This window comes from Syngnathus floridae, chromosome 14 (genome assembly GCF_059516105.1).
Source record: "Syngnathus floridae isolate MCC-2025c chromosome 14, RoL_Sflo_1.0, whole genome shotgun sequence".
NCBI lineage: Eukaryota > Metazoa > Chordata > Actinopteri > Syngnathiformes > Syngnathidae > Syngnathus > Syngnathus floridae.
This window is the reverse complement of record NC_142426.1, coordinates 2,193,062-2,210,196: the sequence shown is the minus strand read 5'-3', so window position 1 is coordinate 2,210,196 and position 17,135 is coordinate 2,193,062. Positions and strand designations below refer to the sequence as shown.

General features: G+C 44.2%; 2 protein-coding genes across 10 annotated transcripts in view; both read left to right on the top strand.

Annotated features, from left to right (window-relative positions):
• The window catches only part of tnr (tenascin R (restrictin, janusin)), a 70,598-nt gene extending 63,520 nt beyond the window's left edge, over nucleotides 1-7,078 (top strand). For all 3 annotated transcript variants that reach the window (XM_088397484.1, XM_088397483.1, XM_088397486.1), the window contains 5 exons: nucleotides 175-326; nucleotides 407-503; nucleotides 2,967-3,128; nucleotides 3,314-3,477; nucleotides 4,467-7,078. In XM_088397484.1, coding sequence (XP_088253610.1) covers nucleotides 175-326; nucleotides 407-503; nucleotides 2,967-3,128; nucleotides 3,314-3,477; nucleotides 4,467-4,586 — 695 coding nt within the window. In that variant the 3' untranslated portion in view covers nucleotides 4,587-7,078. The remainder of the gene's footprint in view (nucleotides 1-174; nucleotides 327-406; nucleotides 504-2,966; nucleotides 3,129-3,313; nucleotides 3,478-4,466) is intronic.
• A 464-nt stretch (nucleotides 7,079-7,542) lies between these two features.
• Nucleotides 7,543-17,135, top strand: part of kiaa0040 (KIAA0040 ortholog) — a 31,789-nt gene continuing 22,196 nt past the window's right edge. For 3 of the 7 annotated variants that reach the window (XR_015862860.1, XR_015862862.1, XR_015862859.1), the window contains exons 1-2: nucleotides 14,978-15,431; nucleotides 16,051-16,103. Coding sequence is in view for 1 of the 7 variants with exons in the window: in XM_088397489.1 (XP_088253615.1) it covers nucleotides 14,405-14,746 (342 nt within the window). In the remaining 6 variants the exon portion in view is untranslated. Of the gene's footprint in view, nucleotides 8,042-8,125; nucleotides 12,951-14,156; nucleotides 14,928-14,977; nucleotides 15,432-16,050; nucleotides 16,104-17,135 lie in introns of those variants that run through there. The other 4 variants (XR_015862864.1, XR_015862861.1, XM_088397489.1 and 1 more) reach the window with 4 other exon arrangements.

Genomic DNA, 17,135 nt, shown 5'->3' with positions numbered 1-17,135 from the left:
TCCAAATCATGGATATCTTCCGTCACATTCCATTTGATCCAATTTGAGTACAAAGCATTTTAAGTGCAGCTTTAGGTGGTCTTTTACCTTCAAAGCTCCTTTCCAGGTGCCATGCGTGTATGCAACGAATCCTCTCCAGTATGTCATTGCGCCTCTTCCTCTGCTCCTCGGCAGGGAGTCGGCTGTTTGCCACGCCTCAGAATTGCGCCCAGCACCTGCTGAACGGCGAGACGCTGAGCGGCGTCTACACCATTTACATCAACAGGGACCCCAGCCAGGGCGTGCAGGTGTACTGTGACATGAGCACGGACGAAGGAGGCTGGATTGTATGATGACTTCCACAACACATTTGCTGTCACCGAACATGACATATTCTTTACTGATGGATGCTTTCAATTTTTATTAGGTGTTTCAACGACGTCAGAACGGCCTGACTGATTTTTCCAGGAAGTGGAGTGACTATCGTGTCGGCTTTGGAAACCTTGAGGATGAATTCTGGTTAGGTAAGACACTTTGAATGGTGGATACAAAAACTCGTCAACTTTCCTAGAACCACCATCATGACCAATATGTGAATACAGCAGTGTATTAGGCCCAAGTGAGAAGATTTTTATTCCAGCAAAAATTGACCTCATACGAAAAGTGTAAACATGTTGCCAATATGTTACACAAAGGCAGAACCCGGTTCACTTTATTTGAAATCCCCCCCCCCCCCCCCACATCCTGAAAAGACAAATGAACAAAACGTCCTCACTGCTTCGATGCCCCCCCCCCTCCCGAATCATTATGAAAGAATAATCGTCTTCATGACTAAATGTCCAAATGAGTTAGCTTTCTCGGAATGCTACATTTTGTTGTTTGCCGCAGATGATTAACATGAATATTTCATTAAGAACTTCAGAGGAAGAAAACATGTTGTTGGTTTAAAGCTACTGGATGAGAGAAAGGAAATGCAAACACATGTAGCGTTACGGTGTGACATTATCACTCCATTACAATTCTCACTTGTCACTTTCAATGGCCATTTAAACGGGATTAGTGACAAGTACACAGTAATGTGTCAGTTTCACATCAACCCCTCAATTTTGAGCAATCTGAGATCCTTTTATTCAGCACTCCAGGCTTTTTTTTTAAAAAGAAGGTCTTAACATTCGAACTGAAAAGGAAATGAATGTGCAATATAACTGCCGGCTGGTATAAATCAATCATTTATTTGCAAGTTAGCCAGCAAAGTGGAGCTATTACCCGCCCGCCAAGGCAGTAGGTGCTGTGCTGATGTTATGTAAAACATGATGCACGGGAAGAAAATCCAAGTGAAGCTGTCTTCTTATTAGCCAATGGAAGAGAACATTTCTTGCCCATCTGCCAACATTTTGGCTGTTGTGTATTTGGACGTTAAGTGCGTATATAGCCTAAAAGCCTGCCTGTTCCTTTTGGTGCACTGAAGACCATTTGGAGCTTGCTTTGCTGTCCAATCTAAAACATACTTTCCCTGTTTTCAGCCTCCTAGCCCTTTTTTTCTCTTAAAAGCACCCTGATGTCACCTCAGGATGTAGAGCGGCTCTTTGCGCCATTGTAAGCAACCCTCCCAGCCCACGCCATTAATCTGGTTCAGCCTCCAGGAAAGTAGCACTCTATCGTATGCTACTTCAATTACTGAGATAATGAAATGAAATGTAAATCATGAAATGAGTCTGTTCATTGGATTATGTGTGGACACACTACACGTGTATTCAAAAGGACCACCTCGCTTTGCCTTATGCAAACGTCTGCTCGCTTAATGCTAACAAAAGTAGCGTCACTGTTGTGATGTTTACTGCTTACTTCACAATAACCTAAGTTTGGCCTGTCATTTTCACACTAGACACAACTACAATGTACCTTCTTATTCTTTGCAAAGATTGCTGTGAAGGGTCACTTGAACTACACAAATCACCTCCTTCATATGCAAAACAGTGCGATATTGAATCATATAGTCACCAAAGGAAACACTTAACTGGCTCAAAGAAAAGAATGTGCAAATTAAGCTTCATTATTATGTATCGTACTTTGCAAATGGCCACCAATAAAGCTAACCCGGCACCATCCCTCTTCCTTTTTGTCATGTCCACGATATAATAACGGAAACCACACTTATTCTAATTACATCCTGTCTCCATTTTTTTTGCTTTACATTCTACAGCCGCTTGTGCGCAATGATGATCATCAAAAAAGACAAGGTCATTTTACTGCTAATGTTCTAAGAAGAGAACTCATCCGCGTCAAAAATGCATTTTGAAATTATGACGCGCCTTTGGAGTACTGCAGAGAGTCATGCATGCCGAGAAACTATTCATGGAAGAAATGTTTATAGTCTGATAATGTGGTGATTTTATGCTGCGCAAATTAAAAACGACTCAACGTTCTATTCGGCTTTATTACCACCACAACTGCTTCTTTTTTTCTCCACGCCATCTCTCTGTCACCTAAAGTCCCTTGAACTTGTTCCGTAGATTAGATTTGCTTCCCACTGACATTTTACAGCGGAATTGTACGTCCTTATCACCTGAGGCTTCTGGTGTAAGATTATATCTGAGAAAAGAGGCTGCTTGGCGATGCGAACGGGTGGGGGGAGCACTTTCTGGAATTGAATAGCAGAGGCATTTTGATCTCTCAGGTCAACACGGTGCCTTATCGCCACAGCAAATCTGGAGATAGCAAACTCACCAATATCTAGGATTTGTTTCCTTGCCAGTGTAAATCACTCAGAAACACGTACAACAGGTTTTCAACAGAGAGCTGTGACATGGCAGTTTTTCCAAACGTCGAGCAATGTCAAGGTGGCTCTCACATTCTTGGATTTTGGACAGAAAGGGTAAATGTGTACAAATTCCGTTTTTTTTCCCTAGGATTTTCTAACCCCCTCCTCGCAATCAACGTGAGTTCAACGTACTTGAAATTTACAACGTTACGTTTTTCTGCCGCAGGTTTGGACAACATCCAGCGGGTGTCGGCTCAGGGCCGCTACGAGCTGAGGATTGACATGAAGGATGGGCAGGAGTCGGTCTTTGCCAATTATGATAAATTCTCCCTCGGAGACGCCAGGAACCTCTACAAGCTCAGGATAGGAGAGTACAATGGCACCGCTGGTAAGTGCTTGCTGGGATATTTACAGGACACGGGGGAGTGTAGCTTTTCCTTCCATCCTTCCTTCTCCCTAAAATCAACACAGCACGTTATTCTTATGATTGTAATCCTGCCAGCCTAGCGCCTTGTTTACTATCAGGTTGTTGTTGCCTGTAGCTATGGCAACTAACATGTCTCTGGATCTTAGGTGACTCCTTGAGCTACCACCAGGGACGGCCATTTTCCACTAAAGACAGAGACAACGACATCGCTGTCACTAACTGTGCCTTGTCCTACAAAGGAGCCTGGTGGTATAAGAACTGCCATCGAGCCAACCTCAACGGAAAGTACGGCGAGTCCAGACACAGTCAGGTCAGTCCGACGGAGGAGCGCCGCGTCCGACAAAATCATTCGGGAATGGCTTTGAATTGAAAACATGAGCCTCGTTATCAACCTTGAAGAAGCCGATTGGGTTTTCCGTGATACAATGTAATGTACGTATGACCATTCATTTCATTGCATAGAAAATCCCAAAATACACGACCATTAGGGTTAATGACCTCATGTTATCCCATCCTTTCCTTTTGATGAAAGCGAGAGAAAATGTGGACATGTCACATGGAAGGTTAATGGTCATTTTCATCAAGCTTGCCGCCCAAATAAGGTGGAATGATACAATCATTCTGGACTAGACATCTCAACCCAAGTGCCCTTGAGCAAGTCACCCACCCTCACAACGCACGTGTGTTTTGTAAAGTGCAAATGCACTCCTAATGTCTCCCTTGGGGGCTAATTAGGTAAGTGAATGGCCACAGCGGCTACGCTGATTGGCTTACTGTTGGAGCTCTAATGAAAGGTCACGCTTCCCAAGGATCGTAAGTGGCCCAGCAGTTGTCCGCCCATTATGAGACGTGATATTTATCGATCCAAACTGTCTGCCGAGGGTCCCCCTGGGGCTGCGCACTCTTGGAAATGATTGAAATCATCCAGGTGGATTATGTGGAGGGGAAAAAGGCCACAGCGGCTGAGCGGCTCTTCCTGACAAGCTACTGGTGTCTCGGAGGCCGCAGCATGCCAGCCAAGTGGCAAAGTCGCGTTGTGGCCTGCTTGGTAGCTTTCCCGCCATTTTTTTAGAAGCACACGAAAGAAAATTTCATTGCATACTAAAATCTGTCGCGGCTCACCTGCGTCATGTTTGGTCACGTGACGCCCTGGGGCGCTGCGATGTCATTGAAGGTCGACAAGTGGCAGCACAAGGCAAGATAGCCGCCTCCTGAGATGTCACTGCTTCATTCTTATTCCACAAATGGAATATAGTGCAAGAATCTTCTTTCGAAAGTCACTTTTGCTTGCTCTTGCAGGGAATCAACTGGTACCACTGGAAGGGCCACGAGTTCTCCATTCCCTTCGTGGAGATGAAGATGAGGCCGTTCAACTTCCGCAGCATCAGCAGCAAGAGGAGGCGCTCGGCTCCAGTATAGATGCCGACCCAAGCGGCGTACGGGGCTGCCCCAAATGCCAGGCAGAGACGGACGGACGGACGGGCGGACGGACGGACGGCTTGAGTTTGGACAAAGGGAACATTTCATTGACCAAAATCTGTGTACCGTTCGTTCTCTTCATTTTAGATTGGCAATCTATTTATTTGCAATTGAATATGGAAAGAATGAATGATACCTGGATTTTTGTGTGTGAAATGAAAGCGAAAAGTGGTTGTCAATCTGATAATAGCATCAGAGGCAAATATGGTCTGACCTTGGTTCGTCTCCGCCTGGCATCCACGTAGAGCCGTCCGTCTTTCCCCCCCCTCCACCCGCTGTTCTGTCCTTCCTCCCAGGAGATAAAGACACTGTGTGTAATTTATTCAAGTCTTTGAATGACAAATTTTCTGTAAAAAAACAAAACCCAACAAAAGCAGTAACTACGATGCGCCATTTCATCCATTAACAATAACACTTTTAACAACAATACGATATACGTAACAACAAGAAAAGCCGTTACTGTAAGATATATAAATATATTTTTATAACTGATATTGTGGCAGAGATCCATCCGTATTTGATTTGATGCCTTTTCGATATTAAACAGGACAACAAAAGCCTCTTTTACACAGATTTCCAGGTTGAACATCAACAAAATGTGCCAGCATTATTCCACCCACCTTTCCAAACCAGGACGTGATCAACTTGTAGGGAAAGAATAATCTTTTCTTTCTTTTTTTTTTTTTTTTTTAATTGGATCCTCCTCTCCAGTCTTTGAGTTGTCCTGCCTTGCTGGATTGTATATAAAATGTCGGCTCTTGAAACAAACGATCTCTGTGTAAAAGAGGCAAAAGAAGGCCGGAACATTCAAGTTGGACATTCCGACTGGCAAAGTGGTGCAGCTTCATTCTCACCTACTTTATTCATGTTTGACTCATCCGCTACAATAGAAAGTATTTGTGTTCATGCTCAGTATGTTGATCTTTTGTTCTGTGTTTATTGAATTGACTTCATTTTTTCTCTAGTTGTGGCTTTTTAGTTTAGTTTCAAGCAAAGTACGTGAGTGTTGTATCGTGTTGTAGTGATGGTTTGAATACCAAAGATGTAAGAGATGAGAGAAGAATGAAGCGAGTTTGACAAAAAGACAGGTTTGGGCAGTCAGAAAGTGGACCAATTCTTTACATCAAATATTGAAAAGGGGCATTTTAATATGAATTTGAAAAGCTTTTGTATTAACATGTGTGGTTTGTGCGCATCAAAAGGACCGAGTGGTCGTAGCTAATTTCACATCTGATGGGTTGTAACGATTTTTGTCCAGAAAAAGTCCGTTTATGTTCCCTTTAAATCCGCAACACAAACGCATCTTTTTTTGGACTGAAAGATCTTCCAATTTTGATACCACCGTCGCTGCCAGCACGGATAGAACCTATTTGTTTTATTTAGCGGTGTTGACATGAGGATACCTCGCCTCTTTTGGAAGCAGACTAATGGCAAAAAGGCCCACCACACTTCCGCTCTTACGGTCAACACCCACCGCAACTGCAGTCACACTTGTTTTTATTAGGGCACGTTTGCCGAGTGGTTTGTCGTAATAGTCGCTGGTGGCATTTCTCTTACTGTACGTGTGCCACGAGAGTAGCTCACCTTGTGTGTTCTTATTGCATTAACCACTTAGATGGAGTTTGACTCTGGGCGTCTTTTGGAACAAAGGGAACCTTGAATGTTTTGGGGGGAAATAGGAGGGATGTATGTCATGTCAAACTTTAGTAGAAAAAGTGAAGACTATCTTTGATCCAACTTTTTATTTTACTCATTGAAGGTAATAGTAACATTTCTAGTTTGAAATGAGAGCACACATTAATATGACGTAGTTCACCGACCGTTTGTTTATAATTACCACCACCATTTAACTTTATTTTGTATTAGACCGATGTTGAAAGTGTAATCTGTCCAAAACAGCAGTTTGATTTCAACAGATATTAAAGTGACAATTCAACAAATCAATATTATAGACATTTTTTTGGGGGGGGGATGTTTCTAGCAGCTAAAACAAGGCAGTCAGGCAGTTCATACAATGAAACACAAAACACTTCTCTCTCGCTTTCTCTCTAAGTGACAAGAGAACCACAGCAGTTTCATTTCCTTTCAGTTCACCGCAAAAGTGGTTCGAAAAAAACAATTCTCATCTCCATAGCAGCGTTCACGTTTTGCTTCTGCAGATGAACTTTTGTACTAAGTGTGACACTGTACCTAACACTGGATTTAAAATGTTGCCATGTAAATGTAAAGGTTTGGCAAAATGTACTGTTGCCTGTTAAAAAAAAAAAAAAAAATACCGATGATGTGATTCATACTGAAAACTTGGGATTTGTTGTTGGATATACCCTTGAATATTTCTGTCAGAATTTATTTCTAGTTTGACATAAACATGTACTATATAGTTCCTTTTTTAATACATTTTCTACATATTAATAAAATATTCAAATAGTCAATTTCATGTTTGTTTTTTACTGATAAAATAAGCAAGTAAATTATTTTTCTACCATTTTAGCAGATTTTGTTTGACCTCAAAATAACCAAAACCGATTTGTTTGTGAATGGAGCACTTCAAAACATCTTCAGGTGGTATAAAAAAAAAATAATCTACACACCCATTGTCAAATGCCCGGTTTTTGTGATCTAAATAAAAGTAACAGAAAATAAATCAGATATTACTTTCAAGTATACAGTAGCCATCACTTAAGAAAATTAAAAAGGAAAAAAAAAAGAGATTAAAAACAACAGAGCTGCCGTTCAACCGGTGATGAAAGGATTTTTTTTTTTAAATATTTTGGAGCGGAAAAATAAAAATAAACAAATGAGATAATATTGTTGTGCAAAAGTTCACATTAAAAAAAAAAAATCCGGATGCGGATGTCACAGGTTCATGTGCCGTTTGCTTTTCTTGTTTGTTTGTTTTCAGCTTCCTGCTCGAGAAATTTCTTGCATATGACTGAAAGACACTCGTGCGTGCAACGACTGGGTCTTTCATTATTATCAAATAACCTCCAAAGTGTGTATTCAGCACTTTGAGACATTCACTCTCTAATCATTGCGTATTCAAATGTTTCACTAATTATGCATGCAAGTGTCAGGTCAGCAGAAACAAGCTGGTGACTAATCGGCTCGCGTGTGGTTGAAAATGAACGCTCAGCCAGAGCAGTAAAGCCAAAGTAAGTTCTCGGCCTATGTACGGAACCCATTTTGCAGCAAGCATCTTTTCACAGCGCTCTTTGAATATTTAACAGATGCATGCGGAGAACGAGGCTTGCTCGTCAACTGTCTGTGCTTCCTGGCGTGCAGGCAAGGCCCAAGCTCATCCCAAGCAACGTAGTGAATCTGAATCGCCTGCCCACCAGTGAGTGTCTTTGAGAAGATGGCAAGGGAACAGGGCCTGCCAGGCTTGCAATGAACAAGTAAGTGGGAGCCATATTGAATTTTTCCCAGACAGCCTCAGTGCTTGAAACATACTGACTTCATTGCACATTGATGTTTACTAGATGATGTTGATGGAGTGTCCAAAAATGGGAGGTAACCAGGAGCCAGCGCCACACATCAACTGAGGTAAGAACTTCTAGTAGCTCCAAATGAAATCAAAGTCAAAAGTCAAAGTCAAAGTCAGCTTTATTGTCAATTTCTCCACATGCCAAAGACACACAAAGAAACCGAAATTACGTTCCCCCCTATCCCACGGTGACAAGACATGGCTCACAACAGACAAACAGTAAACAAGTATAACAAAAGCGTGCTGAATAAATAATGAATAAATAACACAACAACAAATAAATAAATAATTAATTAAGAGGAGCGTAAAAACGCGTACAGCAGACATTCCCGAAAATAGCGCAACAGTGCCGCACGCTACGCAGAAGGGGGTAGCGAGTTCAGGGCCCTAACAGCCTGGAGAAAGAAGCTGTTGGCGAGTCTGGTGGTGCGGGAGCGCAGGCTCCTGTACCTCTTCCCAGAGGGCAGAAGGTCAAACAAGGAGTGAGCCGGGTGACTCACATCTCTGGCAATCGAGGTTGCCTTGCGGGCGAGATGGGAGGTGTAAATGTCCTTCAGGGAGGGAAGCGAAGCACCAATAATCTTACCAGCCGTATTCACTATGCGCTGCAGGGCCTTCAAGTTCTGTTCAGTGCAGTTACCACCCCAGACAGCGATGCAACTGGTGAGGACGCTCTCAATGGTGCCACGGTAGAATGTAGACAGGACTGCCTGAGGAGCACATGCACGCCTGAGCTTCCGCAGGAAATACAGGCGGCGCTGAGCTTTCTTTGCCAGTGACGAGGTGTTCGCGGACCAGGAGAGGTCCTCACTGATGTGCACCCCCAGGAACTTGGTGCAGCTCACCCTCTCCACCACAGCACCGTCGATGATCAGCGGCAGGTGTGTTGTGTGACCCTTCCGGAAGTCCACAATGATTTCCTTGGTCTTACTGACGTTCAGCAGGAGGTTGTTGTCCCTGCACCACGTGGTCAGAAGGTCAACTTCCGACCTGTACCGAGTCTCGTCGCCCTTCGTGATGAGACCCACCAGAGTCGTGTCGTCAGCAAACTTCACTATGCGGTTGTCGCTGTAGGTCGCAGTGCAGTCATGCGTCAGCAGGGTGAAGAGCAATGGACTGAGCACGCAGCCCTGGGGGGCCCCCGTGCTCAGCGTGATGCTGGCGGAGATTTTGTCGCCAACACGCACCACCTGAGGCCTCTGACAGAGGAAGTCCAGTATCCAGTTGCAGAGGGAGGAACTGAGGCCCAGCTCGTCGAGTTTGGAGATGAGTCGCTGCGGCACAATGGTGTTGAAGGCAGAGCTGAAGTCCACAAACAGCAACCTCACATATGAGTCCTTTCTCTCCAGGTGGGTGAGGGCCGAGTGGAGGGCAGAGCAGATGGCATCCTCAGAGGACCGCTTGGCACGGTACGCAAACTGGAAAGGGTCAATGGTGGGGGGGAGAACGGACTTGATGTGCTCCAAGACCAGCCGCTCAAAGCACTTCATGATGATGGGCGTCAGTGCCACAGGGCGGTAGTCATTGAAGCAGGACGGTGCAGGTTTCTTCGGCACAGGAACGATGGTGGCAGCCTTGAAACACGAGGGGAAATGTTCTCTCATCACTTGCCACTTCTTGAAATTGGAGTGCATAGGGTGTTTATTGAACGTCGCACCTTAAGACATTGACACTGTGCTACTTGAGTCTTTATCGAAGCTAATGTCACATTCCGAACGCCTTTTTCTGCCATCTGGCAGCAAGATTGAAGCTCAGCAATGTTTGCTCTGATGAAATGACTTCTTCAGCATGTTTCTTTGAAGAAGAAAAATAGTAATCTACCAATGACAGTGCAGCTAGTATTTGTATTCATTTGATTAGGTAGCCTCTCATGCTGTGCAATTTTGAGGAGTTTTCGCAAGCACCTTTGATGACTCTGCTCAATTCCTCTTTGCAATTTTCCAAAAGCTATCATATGTTGTAATCAGATTAGACCAGAAGTGAAGTTTTGGGGCTCAGCATGATGAATGTGTGGCGGAAAACAAACGCACACATGCCCCTGAACACATGTTGATGGTTGCATCATGCTGCAGGGAAGCTTTCCTTTTTTAATGGGCTTTGGAGCTCCGTTATTAGTGAGAGTGCGGCCGAGGCCTGGAGAAGTTATTTCCATCACAAGCATGCTACTTCCAAACAATAAGAGGAAACAACAACACAATGTTACCAAGCTACAATGGGAGTCTATTTCGGTCCCTCGAGGTGCTTTACAAGTTTCAGTAATGCAGCCCATAGGACTGATTATTGGACTTCAGTATGATTAGTTGTACCTTAACTTCTAGCTCGGTAAAGGTAAAAACATGTTACAAACTAGAACCTTTGCACTTCATGCGACTACCATCTCCTTTAATAACACACACAGATAGCCTTGTGCATGATCATGGTCATGCAGCTCGCTTGTGGTTTATCTTCTGTCGCTGTTTCCACATGTAGGAAACACCAAGCAAATGGTGTGTCTTATAGATAATGACAAAACCACTCTTACTTCTTGTTTTAACTCATCGCTCTCATGTTAGTCATGTTATTAGAAGTGCAGAGTGAAAGAATTGACATGTCAAACTTGGAACTTTGGAGTCCAAAGTTTGGACACATTTTCACAAATAGGCAGATAAGAAAAGATTTACTTGGTTGTTTAATTTCAAACTTGATGGGTGGGCATGTCCTCCAGAGTCCTGACTATTTGTATACAAGTCATTAGAAAAGTCCATTTTCCATAATATATCCTCTTGAATAAAACTGGCAACCAATGTGATGCTAATAATTCTGTGCATTCATGCTTCTAATAGTTGCTGATAGTGAGGTGCGCAGTGGAACCACAGTTACTTGCTTGTTTAAAACGTTGCCTCATTTACTGAGTGGAAGCAGAATAACTTATGAAAATTTCACCAAAAAATAACAGAAAAATATTTTGCTTATGTAGTTTGATAAATACTTATTCTGCACTTCTCCAAATGATGTATGTGGCTCAGTTATGTGACTCTTTTTTTTTCTTTTCTTAAATATTGATGGTTTCTATAATTGTAATATTGTAATGACAGGATTGAGTCAGTCCAGCCACCGAATGGACGAGCCCCACCGATAAAAGCACACGTTTACCCCCCGAGTGTCACTGTGTGCGTTTGTTCATGTCTCGGGGGCTACGTGGCTTCATGAAAATGGATGAGACGAGCCTCATCATGTCGCAGCTATCTCTGCAAAATAACACACAAGCACGCACGCACGCGCAAAAACACGCAACGCAATATCCCAGCTGGCGTCTGCGCTCGTTACTGTCCAGTCACCTCGCCCAAACACTGATGAATGATCCGGCGCCATGATGGAAATTCTTATTTACAGTGGTTTATATGAAAATCACCTTACTGTATATTCATTTCACAGCTTGTGATTGCATATAGAGCCGCAGGGGATTCTTCTTTTCATCGTACGGTATACAGCATGAATTTTCCTGCCAGAATGCTTGGCTCATGCACGCTGATACATGAGGCGCTCATAACTGGGATTCCTATATTTTGACACAATAGCAACATGCAGTTAGCAAGATGGCTATGCTAACATCTTCGGATAGAGTGCCTCGTTGTTCGTCACCCACAGCATTTGAGAGCAGAGAGAAGGGCTTGATTTTCGAAGCTTCATTTTATATACATACTCGGCAATTATTTTCTTAATCATTCAAACATGGCAGGGTTGTTGAAACTTTCTTGACTTGCTTCATTCACTTTGCACTCACTTTTTTTCTTCTTACAGTTTCGACTGTAATTGTGGTCAGCCTTTCCTACACTTTTGCGTCATTACGTTGAGCTCGCAATGTAATTTATGTTCTTGTGCAGTAAAAAACAAAAAACCCCGTCTTGCAAAATGTCACGGGTTGTTTAGCGCGTTACAGGCGGACGCACTCACGTTTGTGTCCTCTTTTTAGCAAAGCTCTGCCCTGGTTACCAACAGGCTCTCTCTCTCTCTCTCTCTCTCTCTCGCTCTCTCTCTCTCTCTCTCTCTCTCTCTCTCTCTCTCGCTCGCTCTCTCTTCTTTTCAAACCTTTGAATGAAAAAGCCTCTTTTGCTCGACTGAGCCAGAAAGAGAATTAACCACAATGCCACAGGCAGGCCACTATAAGTGTGTGCCTTGTGTGTAGACCCAAACACTCACTGTGCATCTTTCACCTGGTAGAGCACTCACACACTTTCGCAGCTTCCATTTCCCGTGTTTGTTCCCCTTTTAGATGCGGGCTGAAGATGTGTTTGTCCACATTGACGAAGCCTCATTGTGCTGAAGGGAGCAACTAGAAGCAGCCTTTTTTTATTCTCTAAACTTGTCCTCTGTTAGGTTTACATACTATCTTGGCTTGTCCCTGAGTCACTGCGACGTCAGTCGGTGAAAGTACAGTAAAAGCCGCAGCAAGAATCCATGCAGGAAACACACACACACAAGCAAGCACAGACAGAGGGCCCATTCTTACAAAAAGTGGGCAGGGTGCAGTGACGTTGTAACGAGAACACACACACTCACACACACTGAGTCAGGAGGAGGAGGATATTTTTGGAGGTTGACGACGCGCAAACAGGAACAGAAAGTGAAGCCTTGTCATGATCTGTGTGTGTGTGTGTGTGTGTGTGTGTGTGTGTGTGTGTGTGTGTGTGTGTGTGTGTGTGTGTGTGTGTGTGTGTGTGTGTGTGTGTGTGTGTGTGTGTGTGTGTGTGTGAGAGGGTGGCAAAAAGAAGCAAGCTGATGGCAAACACAGACACAACTTGTTTGATGAGCTGACGGGAGGAGGCCAGACCCGAGTTAAGGTAATGTCACTTTCAATGACTTGTTCTTCAAGTGTGTGCGCTGAAAGTTGGAGTGACTGGATTATGATAGATTGAATTTGGAGTGTTGGGTCACTGCTTTTTGCCCTTGCGTGACAATTGAGAAAAATATGTTAGTCATGAATGAGGATAAGCACCATAGATTTGTTCATGTTAGCCATGGATGAGAAGAAGCGCCATAGTAGAAGATGGATGGATGGATGGATGGACGGACGGACGGATGGATGGATTTACTCAACTTGGCTGTGACATTCGTCATTTTAGAAGTAGAGCTTTTTCCCCAGTAAAAAAAAAAAGTTGCAATAATCTCCCTGAAGGTTATAGCAGTGGGAATTTAAGAACTGATAAGCCGCACTGATCCCTCACTCACATAATATGCATGCAACAAAACTAATGATCATTTTCTCGAAGCATTGTAGAAGTGCGTATTTGGAAATGTGAACACTTGCAGGGTTTAATAGAAGTGAACTGGATGTGAATTATTGCTCTCCGTTTCAAAAAGGTGCCATGATGACGCCTGCGCTAAATTGCGCATCGTTTGAGGAAATTTGCCCTTTTACATCTTGATACACACTTTGGAGCTTTTGTCTTCTGCTCAAATCCCCAAACAAATGAAAAGTAGTATCAGTTGTTGAGCGGGCCCTTTGCTGGAGGCCGCTCATTAAAAATTCCCGTCATGCCTTCTGTCACCACTTCTGCTCTTTGAGGTCGCGCGTGCTCCTTAAAAAGCAGGCCCCAATGCAATCATAACAGTTTTTTTTCTCAGCCCCTTCCTGCTTTTGTGGGGCGCCAGCAATTGGCTTTTCCTGGATTAAAGAATCCTCCTCGCTGGAGCACAATGTCATGAGAAAGTCAAGTGGACTCTTGGAATGTCATAATAGCCATTGGCATATTTTCTCATGTGTTCTTTTTCATTTAGTCTTCATCTGCTATACTAAAGTAGTCGTGACCAATAATGTTTTTACTACTTCAAATGTTATTTGTTCAAAAGCAAAACGGAAAGAAAAAAAATCCAATGAGAAACAGGCAGTCAAACATTTCTGTGCTAGTGTGTACGTGCGACTAAAATACTCAAGTGTTGCAAGATGTCTACGTCCTTATTTGGGCAACTATGTTACAAAATGATGTCATTTTTGTCACGATCACACCTTCCAAATGCTGAAATGAACAGAAGTTTTTGTTCCACAGAGCAAGAGAACACCTTTCAGGATTCACGTCAACTGAAATGAGGAGAGAAGTGACGTGGACAAACACTTCCACAGTTTTGCCTTTTGGATGTCTTTGGACTTGAATTGAACCATCTCATCCGTCCGTCCGTCCGTTTACTTGAAGGAAGGGGAACTTCAAAATGAAACTTTGAAATTAACTGAAGTTACGATGTGAATTCATCCTTCACAAAGCATTACGTCAACTTACGAACTTTGCATGCTGGCGCTATGGATGGGACAACAGACAGCATCTGCAACTTCTTCAACCATGTCTGGAGTTTGGTGATGGAGAAACATCACCAAGGTGTCTACAACACGGTGTGCCTCGTGGTCCTCCTCACTTTGCCCCTGGTTGTCCTGCTCACCACGCTGGCGGTGTGTTGCCACCGCTGCTGCTGTCGCCACGCAGACGACGGCCACTGCCGCCACCGCTGCTGCCGTTGTGGAGGAGGCGGAGCCGGCAAGCCGGAATCAAAGAAGAAGAAAAATTCGGCCAATAACGATGACTTGTGGATTTCCGTCAAAACGGGCCAGATGATGCCAGATCTGGTCGCTCTGCCAATGGAGTAGAAATTCCTTTTTACTGTTCGGAGACCTTTTAATGAAGGCAGACAAGAAAAGACTCATGGAATGTAAACGCAGTGTTGTGTTACGTCTTGTCCCCAGCCGTTCCACTATGTGTGGGTTGTCTTGGTTTCTGTGTGCTGTGCGCTCGCCCCTCCCCTCCCCTCCCCCCTCCCCCCCTCCCCTCCCCTCCCCTCCCCTCCCCTCCCCTCCCCTCCCCTCCCCTCCCCTCCCCTCCCCTCCCCTCCCCTCCCCTCCCCTCCTGTGTGCCCATGATCAGTTTGATTATTCCCACCTGCCTCTTGTTACCTGTCATGTATATAAGTCCTGTCTGCCTCTCACCCCTCGTCGGATCATTGTTGCACGTTGTTGTGGTCATGGCATGATGTCTTTTTGGTTCCTGTTGCTGTCATTGGTAATGTCACCCTGTCTTTTTGTTTCACGTCTTTTTTTCGTCAGTCTTGTTGTTAGCGTTTATTAGTGAGTTATGTCACTTTACCGAGTCTGTATTTTGAGTTCCGCCAATAAACCCTGGTCCAAGCTGCACTTTCCATTCCCTCCGTGACATGTTGGGATTTTCTACTAACCATGTAGTGTGTTTACGATGTTTGCGGTACAGATATTCAGAAACCCGACAGACTACCTGCTCGACATTCATAAATTTGCCTGTTGGCTATTTCTTTTTTTTGAGGTGAGTTGTGGAGCTTCACTTTGCTCCCATCTATGGCATCTGCAGGCAATTGTAAAGTTTTCAAGGGAGTGTGATTTTACTCAAAGATTTGTTATTTACAGAAATGGTTGAATTTCCGTGTGTGTGTGCGTGTGTGTGTGTGTGTTCTTCAAGCTCATATGTGAAATAGTATGTTGTGTCTGTATACAGGAGGGCCCTGCAGTTTTCAAGGCCAGTTTTCAAAACCTGCTATTATGTCACAGTTATCTATGATGGCTCATTTTTAAAGTAGAAAAAGAAACACACAGCCTTGCTCATGATTTCTAGCTCAAAATGTTTTAGTTCAGGCATTGTATTGTAGTTGCACACGACTTATATTTAGAAGATGATTTTGTTAAAGACACTCGGGTCCTCTCTTATTTCTCTTTTATTAACGTGACCAACTCAATGTGTCATGTGCACACCAAGAAAGTTGCGCAAGATGACATTGCAAAGAAATAAAGTGTGTTTTTGCCTTTGTTTGAGTTTCCTTTTCTATTGGAAATGAACAGTGATTTAGCATTAGCATTAAAGTGCATTTTTCTTTGTAAGTTTCGTTTCATGGTAAACTTAAACTAATTTTCTGCTTGCTGTGCTCTAGATCTGCCTGGTCTGCTCTTTCCGTCCTCATGTGCTCCACCATAGGCTTGGCTGGTAAGTGAACGATTCGTTCAAAAACCGAATCCTTTTAGTGAACGCGAGTGAACGAATCACTTCCTAAAGTGATTCGTTGTTTTTTTTGCTTTCATGTGTAACTTCAACCAGTAAGTGTCAGTAATGCCCATTGAAGCTAGTGCTACTCCGCCGCAAAACAAAACAAAGAAGAAAATCAACCAATCAGCAGCGCCAGCGAGCGTTACATGGAGGAGGGACTTTACGAGTCAGTGACGTAACTTCCCGCTCACGAACGAATCGTCAATTGAGATTCGTTTAATCTCAGATTCGTTCACCAACGAATCACTCACTAAGTGAATCACTCACTGAGTGAAATGAGTCCACGGGAGCACTGCAATTCATTTTAGGATGAACTATTGGTACAAATATTTTCATTTGATTGAAGACAATGGCGTTAACCACTCGACAAGAGCCTGCTCGGAAACAAAAGGAGATTTGGTCATATTGATAGGGTATCCTCCATCCAAACATGTTGGGTGTTCAAAGTTTCAACGGATAGTCCGAAGCAACCCTTTCCACAGTAGTCACCATGACAGGCGACCACCTGGTGGTGTCAGTGTGCCGAGTGCCGTTGGACGATCAGGAGAAGATTTGAATCGACGGATGTGACGTCAGTTGAAGACAGGTGTGCTCGCTCAAGGGGCGTTATCATATGGAGATGGAGGAGGAGGAGGAGGAGGAGGAGGAGGAGGAGGAGGAGGAGGAGGAGGAGGAGGAGGAGGAGGAGGAGGAGGAGGAGGAGGAGGAGGAGGAGGAGGAGGAGGAGGAGGAGGAGGAGGAGGAGGAGGAGGAGGAGGAGGAGGAGGAGGAGGAGGAGGAGGAGGAGGAGGAGGAGGAGGAGGAGGAGGAGGAGGAGGAGGAGGAGGAGGAGGAGGAGGAGGAGTCTTGCTTAAGAGGTTGTGGCACCAGCTCAGTAGCCTAGTGGTAGAGTGTCCGCCCTGAGACTGGAAGGTTGTGGGTTCAAACCCTGGCCGGGTCATACCAAAGACTATAAAAACGGCGCACGGCCCG